Source organism: Patiria miniata, unplaced genomic scaffold (assembly GCF_015706575.1).
Source record: "Patiria miniata isolate m_02_andy unplaced genomic scaffold, ASM1570657v1 HiC_scaffold_4, whole genome shotgun sequence".
Lineage (NCBI taxonomy): Eukaryota > Metazoa > Echinodermata > Asteroidea > Valvatida > Asterinidae > Patiria > Patiria miniata.
Genome location: NW_024037071.1, coordinates 6,524,221 through 6,539,933, shown reverse-complemented (window position 1 = coordinate 6,539,933; position 15,713 = coordinate 6,524,221). Strand labels below are relative to the sequence as shown.

Below are 15,713 nucleotides of genomic sequence, written 5' to 3'. Positions count from 1 at the left end.
AAATGAAATCGCGCCTTGTGGATTATAGCCTGAATTCAAGGCTGTGGTCAGTGACAACAGACTTGAAAAGACCTCATAATTCCTAATTTGTGGGCTTGAATTTATAATATTAAAGCAACCCTAGTAAGTAAAGTCACAGACTAATATGTTTATGAGATTGTAGCAAATCATTGACCACTATCTGGCAGTCATTTCTAGCAAATGTGATATCCTACCTGAATAAAGTCGCTATAAGACTACATATTAAAGGAGCAGTAGTAGTCATCTATAATCTACAGCTAAATGGAACTGCAAAGTTCACAGTGATCATGATACTCAATAATTTATTACAAAAAACCCTACTGGTTGCAACGTTTCAAGAGTACATTTTAAGAAGGGGACATTTTAATGATTAGAAATTTTAAGAATACTGAATCAGTGTCAATGCAGCCACCCGTACTCAGCTGCATACCCACCCACTGTAACCGACCCCCCCCCCCCCCCCACACACACACACACTCTTGCACGTACCCAAATAATAATAATAATAATGATAATAAAAAGGATTTGGCCAGGGAACTAAGTAAGTTGTGGAAGGTCAAGGTGAAGGTCATTCCAGTCGTTGTTGGGGCTCTGGGTACCATTCCAAGGTCACTGGAGAAACACCTCGACGAGACCGGCACGACCGTGAAGTTGGAATTGCTGCAGAAGGTGGCTCTTCTTGGAACTACAAGAATCCTTCGAAAACGCTCAAGCTCTGAGGCTGCGGGACGCAGCTTGAGTCGAGTTGTTCCAACGCGGATAAGCATAAGATCTCTTATCTCGTTGTGCGTATTGTAAATAATAATAATAATAATATTATAGAGCGCCAAATTCTTCAAAGTGAAGCTCAAGGCCCTTGACGATTTTTAGAAATAAATTAAAAACTCTTCAAAACCTTGACAACCTTAAAAACAAATATTAAAAAAAGAGAAATTGTTCAAAAGTAAAACAGGCATAATTACATTAAAACCTAAGAACCAAATAATTTAACTAAATGATAAGCCCATTTTTATATTTGTACAAAAACCAACTCGGCATTTAAAAATCATTAGTGGTAAATTTTAAGCCCATTAATATATTTATACATTGGTTAAATAGTTACAGAAAAAAGGACTAACATAATAATTAAAAATAAGTACCCTATGGTGAGAACGCTGGCTACGCCGCTCCCTGTAGTACTTGAGTTTGTTTTCGTGATTTTTCTAATAAGGAAATCCACCCTCGTACATCTGTTTATTTTTATTGTAACATAACAAGTTTTAATAATTCTTTATTTTGCAACCTTGGAAAACGGATCGGCACCGATTTTTATTGAGGACTTTTAAGACATAGTGCTCCTTTAATGTAAACACCGGCTGGCTTCGTGGCGATTGACTTTGATCTGTCTCCCAGTACCATCAAGCCCGAAAATAGTGTCATGTGCGACATACCGGTAGTTGCCAGACTAAATGAGAGAGGATCTAGGAACATACGATCGATCGAAGTGCCACTTGCCAGCTTGCAAGCCAGATTTATAGGATGAAAATTACAACATGAAACATTAGTGATACGTATATATTTGCTGTTCTTCTTTTATAGATTCCAAGGACATGTGTAAGTTAATTTTTGCGCAAGGTTTGGCTGTAAACTTGGCCGTGTTTTGAACTTCAGTCATCGCATCAGTTAAGAGCAATAGGGGCGGGGCTTAATAGGATAGGAGGGGTTACTGTGTTACTTTGTTTCTCTTAGTCGCATACCCTGCCTCATATATTTATAGGCCAAAGTAGAAATCTTTTGCCGTAGGCCTATATCAAATTGGGATCTGATTGCTTTGGAAGGAAATTGGCCACATAACAATTAACAAAATTAAAGGCAGTCACTGTCATGTCACTCAGCACTCAGACTCAGTGTGGATATTTATTTTGCCATGATCGGCAAAAGTGCCTACATTTCCTAACATGCCTAATGCTAATTTGCTGTGACAGCGTGAGTGTAGGGCTGCCAACCCTCACCCATTAAGCCTGAGACTTGGGCATTTCAGGTAACTCTCAGTCTCAAGCCCACACGGGATTTCTCACGCAAAAAAAATTAGTAATTTAAAAACTATCCGGATATATCCCAACTATAAATTTGGAGAAGAAAAATTGATGATGAAAAATGAGATTTGAACCAGGGATCTTTAGATCTATGGTTAATTTTTTTTTTCTTCTTGAAATGTCCGTTTTTTGAAATGCTTTAATTAATGTACCGTAACGTAACTAGTTAACTATTTGACGAAGTAATAACAAATTTCTTTCCTCATAAATATACATAACTTTCCTATCAAAACAGCCAATTACACTTACAGCGCAGTACTCACAGCAAAATGGTGTTGGGAGGTATATTGCTTGTCACGCAATATATCCACTGCCTTACAAAAATTTACTGAAAGAGAGAGTATGTTGTCAAAGGTATATTTTCATTTGAATCCCTAGAAAATCCCATAAAGGAGAAAATACTTTATATATGTTTATATGATACATTTTGTTTATATGATACACTAATTAATGGGATTTAAAATGGTTTAACATTTTATTGCTTAATTACCACAGACTTACTTTCCAGAGAGCGCAGGGATGGAGCATAACATTACCATGGCAACACAACCCTGAGATACAAGCAAAAAATAAAGTCAAACTCTGTGACGGGTTTACAAGCAGTTGCTTTCCCCAGCGGACCCAGGATGTTGTCGGAGACTCGGGTCGGCGTTTGCTACGGCTCTATGGCGCTGTTCCTCTCCATCATTCACAACGTGTTCCTCCTGTACCATGTTGAGGTCTTTGTGTCTGTCTATCACATCGACAAGACATCGTTCTGGATTGGAGAGGTAAATATTGAAACAAAATTGCTTCTCTCGTCATTTTACTGGGCTTCCACTACTGACCCATTTTCCCTAAATTTAGAACAATAAATTTGGTATCAAATATGAAACCTAATTTATGAGGCATTTTTATGAATGTTGACAAACTTTTAATCTACCCCTTATTTACCTCAATAAATATATATATTATACCAATAACATCAATTTCATGTTTTACGCTTGTTTTTTGGTTTTCACAGACAATATTCCTGATTTGGAATTCTCTGAATGACCCTCTCTTTGGCTGGCTGAGTGACAAGTCGCTACTCAACAGTGACAAGTAAGCAACTAGGGCCTCAAACAGTGATAGGTCAATTGGGCCCTTATTGTAAATGACAATGTTGTAGTCGAGTTCTTTTCTGAGTTCCTAAATAAACTGAAGTCTGAAACATAGGTTTGTCCAGCAGGAATCCAGCCTAGGCACCAAGGCTGTGCTTACTAAGTACTTCACAATGAGTATGAATATTTAGACACACAGCTGACGTAAAACAAAGTACAAAAGGATTGGACTTGTGGATTTGCCAAGGTTTCTATCAAAGCAACTCTTAAGACTGTGATGCAACAGGTCTAAAAGTATCAAGTGTTGATTTAGGTTTGCTTATTTGGGATTTTTTTCAGAACTGTTGGTAGATTTGGTGTCCAGCCAGAGTTGGTGATCAAACGTCTGTGGGCGCTGACAGTCAACGGTCCACTCTTTGCCCTCTCCTTCATGCTGTTCTGGTTTGTCTGGGCATTCCCGGGCTTACAGTTTGCCGTGGTTCTGTGCCTGTATGATGGATTCCTGACTGCGGTCGATTTGCACCATACGGCACTGCTGGCTGATTTAGCTCTATCTGCCAAAGACAGGTAGAATGAAATCCCCTTCAATTTTCCCCTGCCTTTCCTCATTACCAAACCTCTTTCTTCAGTGAATAATAGTACTATGACTTTATGAAGCTCCCTGGTTCGTTATTTTCGTTTTGCCAATTTAGCCCAAATTTTAAAAAGGTCATGCCCAGAAATTTGACCCAAGTGACACAAATTACTAAAGTCACTTTCATTTCTTTTATTCTCCTGATCATTATATTTATTTGCTTCAAATGATCGAATGAGAATTTTGAGAAATAAAACCAACATTGGATTTTTTCTGTTGTAAAAAAAACACTCGTTTTTATGACATTGATAATTTTACTTCTATGCTTGGTAGATATTATTTCAATGATTTTACTGTTTTTGAATTAAATACTTGGAAAACTATTTTTTCATTATATTTTTTTAAACCACTGTGAGACTCTGTGTTCTCACAAAATTTACAAAAAAATTGAAAACAAAACTTTAGTATGTAACACTTTTGCCACTCACAGTGTCATGAAGTAAGAATGTGAACAAAACATTTTCATTTTCTTTGCAGAACTAAGCTGAATGGTTACAGTTCTTTCTTCAGTGCGGCTGGTTCCCTGTCAGTGTTCCTATCTTATGTGGTGTGGGACCGGGATACCATGCAATCCTTCCAGATATTCTGTTTTGTCCTGGCTATGTTCTCGGCTGTGGGATTTTTCTTCGTGTCACGCCACCTGAGCAGGCAGTATCAGGACTTACGCAAGAAGGATGACGGAATGACATCGGTCATCAGGTGAGTTCACAGTTTAACCCTAATCCTCCTAGATCGTTCAAAAGCCGCCAGGAAGTTTTAGAGGATTTTCCATGTGAAATTTGGTGTGCTATAATTGATATTTCACAATTCCATCTGTGTGTAAATGAGTGCTTTTGCTGTACACAGTCAATGGGAAAACAAGACATTTTTGAACAATTTGTTATTCTGTGGCAACACTATGTCTGATTTTGATGAAATTGATGTAAAAATGCCTGCTAGACATCAGTCTAAAAGTTTATAAAGGCTCAGCACAAAAAAAAATCACACTGCAATGCCATCAGACAAATAATGTATGTGGGCAAATTCCTCCCTTTCCCCAGTCCTGTTAGGGTTAAAGAATTTGGTAAGTTAGTGCCTGTTAACAAAACAGATGTCCAGAGCTAGGGCTATGTCTATTTGTCCAAATTGTTTAAATAAAATAAGACAAAGACAATAACTCTAGACAAGAGAATCAGACGCAGCTGAGGTTCCTGTTACCAAAGGAATAAACATAAAATGCTGGCTCATTTCCAACACCTACATATTTCATGATAGTTTGTTTTGCTCTCTCATCAAGTGTTAAACCGCAAGATGTCACCACCAAAGCCACCACCGAAGATGAGGTGACCATTAAGCGTTATATCAAGCAGTTGAGCAAACATTCCAATTTCCAGTATTTTTCCCTCCTCAATCTTGTACAGGTAAGATTCCTGTCTACATTTGGAAACCCTTATTTCTTATCATTTCACCTCAGCAGCTAACATTTTAATGGGAGTGATTCACACTACAGAAAGTCATTTTTTCCCAAGTACATAATGGGAAAATAGTCAACAAACATGCAGTAAACAAGGGGCAAAAAATGAGTACAATCAAGAAGCTTCCATATGTGTTTTTGTGGTATCACTCATAATCTTTAACAATGAAGGACTGTGACTTCTACGCATTGACAAAGACAGCATTTTGTGACCATTTTTGAAAATTTCGGTAGAAAAACCCATAGCGTCTTCGCATGAGTGTCAGATGTTGTCAGCAATACATTCAAGAGGCCCTTCCAGTGGTCCCTCCTAACTCTCTCTTTGTAATCGTTGAGGGGGTGCTTTTGCATTGAGTCTATTTGCTCTTTTCGTTCTCCCCAAAACAAGCGGAGTCTTCTTTTTAAAGCTTAAAGTTTCACACAACTCAACAAGATTAATTGCCAGTGCTGGTGCAAATTGTAACTTTTCCAAATTTCTGCTCATACTTGTTTTCCACCTTTCCTCGCTCTGCAGGTTTTCAACTGCCACTTCAACAGCAACTTTTTCCCGCTCTTTTTGGAGCGGCTTCTAGGCCGGGCCCTGTCCCCTGGTATGGGCTCATTGCTGATTGGTGTCTCATTCGTCATTCCCCACCTTAACAATCTCTACTTCTTGTCACTGTGCCGCAAGTATAGCATCTATGCTGTCATCAAGTGGCTGTTTTACTGCAAGTGCCTGCTGAGTGGGTTCATGCTATTTGCTGGGCCTGACAACCTGTGGCTATTGTGTGTCTTCATTGCCAGGTATCAAAATCCAAACCTTCCCATCCACATAATTTCTCAAAAGCCCTCACAAGTCCTCAAAAATACTCTGCAGTTAATCACAATTACAATGCAATTCCATCACAAGTCCATCACAAGTCCATCACAAGTCCATCACAAGTCCATCAAAGTCCAATCACAAGTCCATCATAAGAAAATCACAAGTCAATCACAAGCCCATCACAAGGTCATCACAATTCAATCAGAAGTCCATCACAAGTCAATCACAATTCAAGCACAAGTCCATCACAAGTCAATCACAAGTCCATCACAAGTCAATCACAAGTCAATCACAAGTCAATTACAAGTCAATCAAAAGTCCATTACAAGTCTATCACAAGTCAATCACAAGTCAATCACAAGTCATCCAAGTCCCAACCCTCCCCTCTGGATTGTAGTGAATTTGATCAGAAGTCATCTCAAGTCAATCACAAGTCATTCAGTCTCAAGTCAAGTCACAAGCTTTTCAAATAAACTGTGAACAACTTGTTAATGTTCATCCCGGCCCCTGTTACTTGTGGCCGGACTTGTGAAATGACTTATGACATGCAGTACTCTTGTGACGTGACCTGTGATGGACTTGTGATGGACATGACCAAACTACTGCCTCCCACAAATTTTTACAGACAAAACTGACAACAAATACCTCAAGGGATTTTTTTAAATGGAGAAACAAACAAAATTATGTGGTGTGATTTAGTTTGCCTATTTCTTTTACAGTTCATAAATATAGTGTACAAACTTAACAGTCTTATTTGTTCATTTATTCCTCAAAAAGTAACCGTGTGTTCACGGAGGGCACCTGCAAGCTACTTAACCTGGTCATCAGTGATTTAGTGGATGAGGATTGTGTGATTCACAGACGCAAACAAGCAGTCTCAGCGCTAGTCTTTGGCACAGCAGCCCTGCTGTCCAAACCAGGCCAGACCATTGCTCCGCTACTAGGAACAACTCTTCTTGCCATACAGACAGGTAATACCTCTCAGACTAGCATTCCTGACCCACGCCGAGCCAAAGCATTTTAAAAATGTCAACATTTCAAAAGAGTGACTGCCACAATTGTTTGAAACAACTCCAAAGTCTAGTCAATGGGACATTTGTACCTAAAAGTTTTTTTTATCGGCAACAAAATCTGGTTGGGTTGCAGTGTCGCTCCTAAAACTTATTATGCCAGTGCATATTATGCAAGTTAATTTACTTGTTTTATTTATATATTTAATAACATTGTTACTTGATACATGATGACATTTTCCACTATGCTAGAAACAATACCGAAATAAATATGCAGTTCATTGCCATTTCTTCATTGACTTCTCTCAATAGGTTTGTTCTGGCTTACAAGCAGCAGTGTCATGGACAATTTTGATGAATTCTTGGGTTTTTTTAACCAGAAATGAATGAATGAATTTTTTAACATATTGTCCTTCCTTAACATGTTTTTTCTTTTGCCTTTTGTCAGGTCAAGACATATTTCAATCCAAGCCTGGGAACTCCCTTCGTGCCATCGAGTCAGGCCTGACGGTGGAGGAGAGTGAAGTGGTGCGACTGGGCTGTTTCCATTGCCTGGTCTACATCCCCCTGCTGTGTGCCATGGTCCAGATCTTACTGTGGACGAGGTTCACACTGCGTGGCGCCAGACTGGAGTGGGTCAAGCGAGTGCGTGCTGGGGACGTATTCACACACGTCTGATATCAACCACAGATCCAGATGGACTGACGGGGGCCATCCCCCCCCCCCCCCCAATTTGTTTATTCTTTTATTTAATAAGTTAACCAGAGGAGTGAAGACGTCTCTTTTTCTACACATCCTTTTTTTTTCTATAGTTCCATGAAATTTTAGTAGTGTAACGTCAACCGGATCCTGGGTTGTCACATGCCAGACGAAGGAAACCACAGACACTTTTCTTCAGGGTTTTGGGGCTCTAGGCCATTTATTCTTGCCACTTTCTTTACAGGAGGCTGTCCCTTTATACAACTCACAACAAAAAGAACGTTATACAAAATGTCACACTACTAAGTCGGCGCAGTCCGGCAATGGGTCTCCCTGGCCCAGCAGCAGGGGTCCCAACACTACAGTTGCACTGTGGGTCCGTGCTGGCGCCCTCTGCCGGCAGCCCGGCACCGACATTACAATAGAAAGAAAAGAAGAGCGGGAAAAAGAACGCCAGCTTGCAATCAGGGGTCCAGCCTCTCCCCCCCCCCCCCCCCCAACTCTTCACTTTGAAAATTTGGTTCTGGATTCACCAGTAATGTCTCATGGTGGGAGGGGGTCATAGAATCTGGGAGAGTGCAAAGAAGAGACTGTTTCATATGAAGTATCTAGTCAGTTTTTGACAGAATGTAGACCATTCAAGTGGACTGTTTCTTCAATCAAACAGAATTCACTGACCAATCAGATCACGACTTTTGGTCAGTTGACCACAATAGCCCAGTCAGACTCGGTCACAAGCACTGTAGAAATGTGCACAAACCAGAAGTGGGCGGGGCTTATAGCAAGTCTGGAATGGTCCATAGTGACAAAGACATGCCTCTGTCATTGTTTATTCCTTCTTACTTGTAATATGACTTGTCCATTGACCTGTGATTTAACTTGTGATTTGCCTCAAGAGTAATAAAAATAAGCTAATGTTACATTCTAATAAAAGCTAGTTTGACATATACACCACAGGTTGCCCTCTCCTTTTTTTCAAATGAACCAATCTCGTGAGACTGCAGAGTGCAAAAATTGGCCGAGAGCAAACAAATATTTGATTAGCAAAAAAACAAAAGGTTTGTGTGTACCATGTCATTTCATATCAATAACCTGGTACTGCTTCAGAGCTGATTGTTTTCCTCGGCATGTCAATTTTCTGGCAACGCTTCTCGTTAAGAATTACCTTAAAATTGATTCCTGGTGTGAAAACTTTGTCAAGTGCCTTACACATATTTTGTTGGTATTTCTTTTGGAATGTCCATGTATTTGCCATGCATTTGAACTCCCACACCATTGCTACAAAAATCACCTCTAATATGGTCCACAGGACTTCATGAAAGAAAAGATTCTTGTATATATTGTAGAAATAAAATTGGAAGCTTTATTTTGTTTAAATGAGCAGATATTTAATGTTGTAACTCGCCCACCACCAGTAAATATTGTTAATGTGAGAAGGATGTTGCTAGAAATAAGTCATTTTAAAACTTTTTATGAATATTAATGTCTTTTTAGGTTACATTTTTATGTCTCAATTACCCAAGCTGAAGACGAAGCCGTGATTTGGTAAACCTCCATTGTATTAAGTCAGCAGTTCTTAAATCATAGATATGATTTAATCATATTCTCACTCAAGAATGCTAACTTTAAAATGTATTTGCACCTATGATTCCTTGTGTAAAATATTAGAAATTTAACCTGAAATAAAATTCATTTATTTTTTGGGGGGAAAAATATGACTGAGCATTCTTTATTAATTGAAAACTTCAGAAAAATGACTGGAATAAGTGCAAGAATACAAAGTTTTTTTGGGACGTTTGGTGCTGTTCTTAATGACTTGTTTGTCACAGTTCAAGAGTATACTTAAAATGTAGGATATTTTAGAGAAATGGGAGTCATGTTGGTTTCTGTAACAGGCAAAGTGTGCTATTTTTGCTATTTTTTTCAAATGGTTGAGGGCAACCATTGTATTTTTAATACAGAAATTTTGAACTATATGATCAACATAAATCGACTTTTAACAAGCTGTGATATTCATCAAATCTATATAAATATACCATGCAAAATCTGTTGTTGAAGTTGTCTGGTAATTTTGACAGATTTGTGGTAAGGGTGTTTTCGATTTTGGTAAAATTTGGTTTTGATTTGTTTTTGTTTTTGTTGTTCTTAACTTCAATGCCAAGGCTTTTTTTCCCTAAACTGTACTTCGTAGTTTACTTTGAGAACACCGACAGATATTTGTGGCATATCCTCAGTATAGTTTTTATTGCCGATAACAATAACCCACATCTGTTTATGATTGTTTCTTCACTTTTCTGTGGTTCCTTGTATTAAATAACATTACTTGAATAAAAAATGTTGACATCTATTGATTGTTTTGCTTTCTGTTTTCCTTCGAAGTTGCATTATTGAGTGAGTTAACAAACGAAAAGCAACAAAATACAACTGTTCAGTTCTAACTGTTCACATTGATGGAAAGAGAAGGGTTTGCACTTCAAATAAATTATGCCATAAATATAAATAGAACAATTGGAGCACAATTCCAAAACATTGTTTTATTTCTTTAACTTATGTGCCAAATTGTACATAAATTCCCCCTAACTACCACATTCCATGTTTTTGTGTGTGTGCATTTGCCAAGTAAGTCGAAAATAAATGTTGACTTTTTGTTTGTTCTTCATGTTTTTCCTCACTCATTCGCGTGTTTTATGCTGCGTAAATGTGATACAATACTCGGACACAACACCTCTCTCCGCACATTTTTTTGACCTAGTGCAAATTATTGTCAATTTTTTTGGGGGGGAGGAGGCCGGAGGAGTTGGCGAACCCAACCAGTAAATTGTCATATCGCCCTCTATTGTTTACAGTAGAGGTTGCAAATAATTCACGAGATAGGGAGTCGATTTCGTTTAGTTTATTGTTGTACCACACATGCCATGCATGCATACGGCCGGCCGGGTACGCCATGCAATACAGGCCTACATGCGATCAACCCTTGACATGAACCTTGCCGCGGTGTCTGAACTTCCGAATTTCCCCAACCAGATTTGTACGGCTTCTTCCCCGTTTTGTCTACTTGGCTACGCTAGTTTACAACTTGTCACCCTAGCCAATGATGTGATCATACGAGCTACCATGTCCCTGCGGCGAAAATGTTGATTATGTCGGTGAAGAAAAAGTCAAGACGTAAGGGAAACTGCTCGTTCCTTTTGAAGATGGAAAGTGGTCACCAAAAACTTTTCGACATTGTACGTGTGTAGTCGTGTGGTAGTGTGATTGTCCTGCGGCTTAAAAGGAAGTTAAGTGGATGACGAAGTCAGTTTTGTTTATGTTCAGTGAACATGGTGAATCATGGATTTGTGATCAGCCCTCGTATAAACGTGAGTGTCACTGTCAGTGTCATTGAACATGTTGAACGTCAACAAATTATTAACACGTGAATGATGAAGTCGTAGTGGTTAGGCTTAATCAGCTAATCATGAAATTTATCTTGATTCCTGCCACTGGAAAGATTAATCATGCAGGCCTAGTATGTCACTAAATATATGTAGTTCTCGGATTTGTGATTAAAGGGTTAATATAAGGCATAAGACTAGTACATTTACTTGCTGTCTGCAGTCTGTGTCGTTCGCAGTAGATGATGTTTTATTAATAAGAGCAGTGATCACATTGCAGCTGATTGGATGTCACCTGACTTGCGTTGGTTGCTGTGCAGTGCTGTGACAAATATTAACCAACTTCAATAAAACATCATTGTATAGATAGTTGGTGTTCTTGCACCGGAGCACATTTCAATGTGTGGACTGATCGACCAAGCTTATTTTATCGCGAAAGTCAGTGCTGGACAAGGGACAGCTTACAATCATCATCATGAGCCGTGGTGACGGTAAGCGTTTGGCTCGTCTGTGGTGGGATTTTGAATGGCGGGTGGCCTGGGTTTGCGTACTGCTGTGGCCTTGTTTACTACTTTGCCTCGTTGGTCAAGCTGGGAGTTTCGATCCGCGACAGCGCTTCCCGCAACTGAACAGGCACGGAATGCTTCCAGCACTGATGGGAAAAAACCGAGGCCCAAGGCACGGCATGGAAAAAGCTGCCCAAGTAGCCATGCCGCAGAAAATGGGTGCCCCGAAACCAAAAATGCCCCAAACAGGCAGGCGCGCAGCCCCGGAACAGCCACGAGTAAGATACGATCACGAGCTACCAAGAAACTCAGAAGAGACGCGATACAAGTGGACGGAAAACCAGCGGGCATTTTTCACCTGCCCAAAAGACAGCTTTATCGCTGAGATAACTTACCGCTTTGACGCGGTTCAGTCACAACTGGTCAAGCCCTTTGGCTGGGGTGCCAACACAAACATTTACACAGTCAGGGACAAGTTTGCGAAGAACCTATCCCCAGAGAAAACAACAGTTGCATTTCTACGGCAGCCGCAGGACAACGAGGGCGGTATGAACGAAGCGGAGGCATTCCGAGATCTCGTGAATCCTCCTGTGGCCCAGTCGCCCCTGACAGAAACTGGTTGTGATCCGGTTCTATTATGCCTCGGACACCAAGCGTGCCTGTTCAAAGTGACTGTGGACATGTGTGCCTGTGACCCGGTCCCTGGCAAACGGAAAATGTTTTTCATTAGCGTGCGATGTGCCAAAGACAGTACGCTGTCCACCTATCTCTGGTCAAGGGAAGAGCCAGTCTTAAGAACCGAAATGAACCAAGTCATGCACATGGATCATGACGACAAAGCGTCTAACCGACATGTGGCTCAAATTCTCCTTCACACGATGCCGGAAGAAGAGATTTTTAACGTGGACTGCCCAAAAGCAAGCCTAGCCCCCCATCATGGGTAAGTACATCTCCATTAAATATCTTATCAAATTTACTTGTTTGAAATGTTCAGGAGCAACTTAATGCAAAAAAACCCCCCAAATCACTGTTGCAGTCGTTTGTAACGACTCCGCATTCCAGAGTTTGTGGTACCTAAAGGTGGCACCTAGACTCACAACTGCAATGGTATTATTATGTCCCTTCGGAATATTAATAAGTTAACTTCTTATCCGTAATTCTTAATCACCTTGGACAGTTCAAAACCATTCAAGTTTGTGGAGATCCTGTCAGGTGGGTGGTTTTAAACTACGGCACCTGCAAAGACTGCAAAGATGCGTTTCAAATTTGTTGCACAAACCCGCACTCTGTGCCACATCATGCACATAGTGCGTGCTATGCCTGCCGACTGTAACAGATTAACCAAATGGAATAGACTTTGCACATTATATGCGAGCCGATTTGGTGATTATGCAAAACAAGACTTCGTCTTGACCTCGAGATTCTGACCATTCAGCGGGAGCCTTGTATCTGGTATTCCGTAACCCGTTGTATTACAAAAACATTTTAGCCAAATTGACCAATCAACTGCTTAGTCCACATTTCTGAGTGAAATGACATCACAATTGCTAAAGCCGACTCCGATTGGATGGCGTGCGGGATCGCATAAAATTTGCATTGTTCAGATATCAGACGTTGAATGCGGAAAGGGTTCTGTTGGACAACAGGTGATACTCAGACTAACACCTGCCATGGCACTCAACATAGAAATAGCCCATGCGTGGATAATAATTAAATTAAAATGGCAGAACAAAATTGGGAAAGAAATCCATACATTGGCATCACTATTTTTCCCTGCAGTGGCCTATCAGCCATCAAAAAGCGATGCGTGTCAAATGTAGCAGGGAAAATATTGAAGCATTAAAAAAACACTTGGAATGTTTCAGACCTTGCAGTCTCATAGGGTTTGTGCACAGGGTGTTGAGTTATGGAACTCTTTCCCAAAATTGAAAATCATTGGAAGGCTACTCATTTCTTCTCTTTTATGGCTTTTGATTGAAAAATACTTATTTATGAATAATAGGGATAACTTGCTGGTTGGCCAAACTTCAACCTTTACATTGAATGAATAAAATGTTTAACCTTTAAATCCTAATTACCTTGGACAGTTCTAAACCATTCATGTTGATTAAAGCATATTTGAAGCTCCACCATGTGGGTGGTTTAACCCCCGTTTAAACACTTGAGTTGTGTTTCAAATCGATCGCACAAACCCGTACTCTGTGCCACATGCACACAGTGTGCGCTGCACGTGCCGACTACGTTGGCCGGTAAAGTTACTTCTACTACATGTTCCGTATTGTTAGAGTAAACCACACCTGTCATGGTCTCCATAGAAATAGCCCAAGCATGGAGAAAAATTTAATTAAAATGGCAGAACAAAATCAAAAATCGTTGGAAGGTAGATACACTCTTTTATATGACTTTTGATTGAAAAGGTCCGTATTCGTTTCTAAACACATTAGCCCCTGTACTATCACTCTTTGTTATAAATCTGAACGTGGTATACCAGTCCTTTGGAATTAATTGTTACCATTTTGCCGTATCTGGTATAGTTTTAATTTTGGCTGACAGTCAGTAACATTATTGCAAAATTATGGCATTTTAGAGGTTTTTGGCTTGAGTGGTGTTCAATTGTAAACCTCCCCCAAAAGGTAACCAGAACTTTATCTACATTCACCAAAAAAATGAAAACTCAATTGCTTAACTCTTATAATGTCTGATGAATAATTATTTTTACTCCTGTTTGTTTTGTTATGTTCCTGTTTTGTCCCTGCGTTTTTGTCCCTATTCGTAACTTGTATGGTAATAGTAGGTATTTGTCCAAAGGTTGGGGTACAAAAGCTATGCTTCACCCTATACCTAACGTTGTTCCAGTATGTATGTTGTTGATTTATGATAAATGTTGGTTTGAATTCAATTTATATCCAGTTATAATAATGGAATTATAACATTAATTTTGTGTATTAATGAACAACGTTGAATAAATGTCTAGCAAATTGAAATTGAAATTGAAATTAAAATAACCAATTAATACAAAATTACTTAGTTGAATGAGTGTACGCGTACATTATGTATCATCCCAAGCCTACATGTAGCATGCTGTTGCTACACTTTCCTGTAGACAGCAGTTTATGGTTTTAAAGCCCAGAAAAAGCTTTGTTACAACTGTCAAAAGCTGTGGACTCAATTGAGTGAGTTTAATTCAAACTGAAACAAACAACGGCCATGACCTGTCTGTTGAGGTTATGGTTAATGATTCGATTTCCAACAATGGTTTCAAGTTTCAACCCACTGAAATAGAAGAATAAATATTCTATTGATGCATTTCTCCGTAAGTTCAGTAATAAACTCTGAGCGTAACAGCCACTGTCCCCATTTTTTCCGTCGGATTTGGACTTAGGTTTGGTACAATCAGATAAATACATTTCAGTAATTTCTGTAAATTCATGGGGGACCCTCTGGCACACATTCCAGATGAACTACTGTCACCCTGGCCCCGACCCGCAATCAATCTTTCCCGATAATATTTACATTTTTATAAACACTTGAGTTCATCTGTTTCACACTGTAGGTGAGATTACGAGCTGAAAAAAGTCTGATTTGTAATAGGCTTGATGTGCTTGACTCTGATCACCCAGACATAATGATAAATCATGGAGCCAGACCCAGTGAGGTATTCTTAACAAGTTATAAATTATTTTGGGGTCCTTGAGAAACAATTTTGAAGGTCATTTTTTTCTTGGAAAGATGGCAGACGGCAGACCATTTTTAAAGAAATATTTTGTTGGATTGGCTGAATTGTGCTCTAAATTTATGATATTTGTAGCTTTTAATGCAGTTCATTTGCCTGTTAAGTTTTTGTTTGAGAATAAATTCCTACTTTTTTTTTAAAGTTTGATTTTCTAAAATGTTGTGACATTTTTAATATTTGGTTGAAGTCGTACAAAGGTATGAAAGCGTCCTTGTAATGAGGCCAACAAATTGTTCTGCTTCTGGTTTCCCTACCTACCCTAATATTTTTTATGGGAAAAATGAAGAAAAATCACCCAAAATGATCAATTTCTACCTTTTACCC

The 15,713-nt window shown here is 39.3% G+C and overlaps 2 protein-coding genes across 2 annotated transcripts in view; both read left to right on the top strand.

The window, feature by feature from the left end:
• Positions 1-1,453: 1,453 nt before the first annotated feature.
• On the top strand, positions 1,454-10,124 carry LOC119739848 (transmembrane protein 180-like). Its single transcript, XM_038214953.1, has 9 exons — positions 1,454-1,614; positions 2,592-2,866; positions 3,100-3,179; positions 3,518-3,745; positions 4,290-4,511; positions 5,089-5,212; positions 5,780-6,048; positions 6,845-7,038; positions 7,526-10,124. Exons 2-9 carry the CDS (start codon positions 2,723-2,725, stop codon positions 7,753-7,755), a joined length of 1,491 nt encoding a protein of 496 aa, XP_038070881.1. The 5' UTR covers positions 1,454-1,614; positions 2,592-2,722; the 3' UTR covers positions 7,756-10,124.
• Positions 10,125-10,703: 579 nt separating this feature from the next.
• The window catches only part of LOC119739847, a 64,896-nt gene continuing 59,886 nt past the window's right edge, over positions 10,704-15,713 (top strand). The window contains exon 1 of the mRNA XM_038214952.1: positions 10,704-12,596. Within this exon, the coding sequence (XP_038070880.1) occupies positions 11,626-12,596 (971 nt within the window). The 5' untranslated portion in view covers positions 10,704-11,625. The remainder of the gene's footprint in view (positions 12,597-15,713) is intronic.

What these genes read in the sequence shown, in the direction of transcription:
- LOC119739848 (XM_038214953.1), top strand. Translation starts at nt 2,723, where the DNA reads ATGTTGTCGGAGACTCGGGTCGGCGTTTGCTACGGCTCTATGGCGCTG. An exon ending in CATCGTTCTGGATTGGAGAG is followed by an intron (nt 2,867 to 3,099) that starts GTAAATATTGAA and finishes TGGTTTTCACAG; the next exon opens with ACAATATTCCTGATTTGGAA. An exon ending in TTGTGTGTCTTCATTGCCAG is followed by an intron (nt 6,049 to 6,844) that starts GTATCAAAATCC and finishes TTCCTCAAAAAG; the next exon opens with TAACCGTGTGTTCACGGAGG.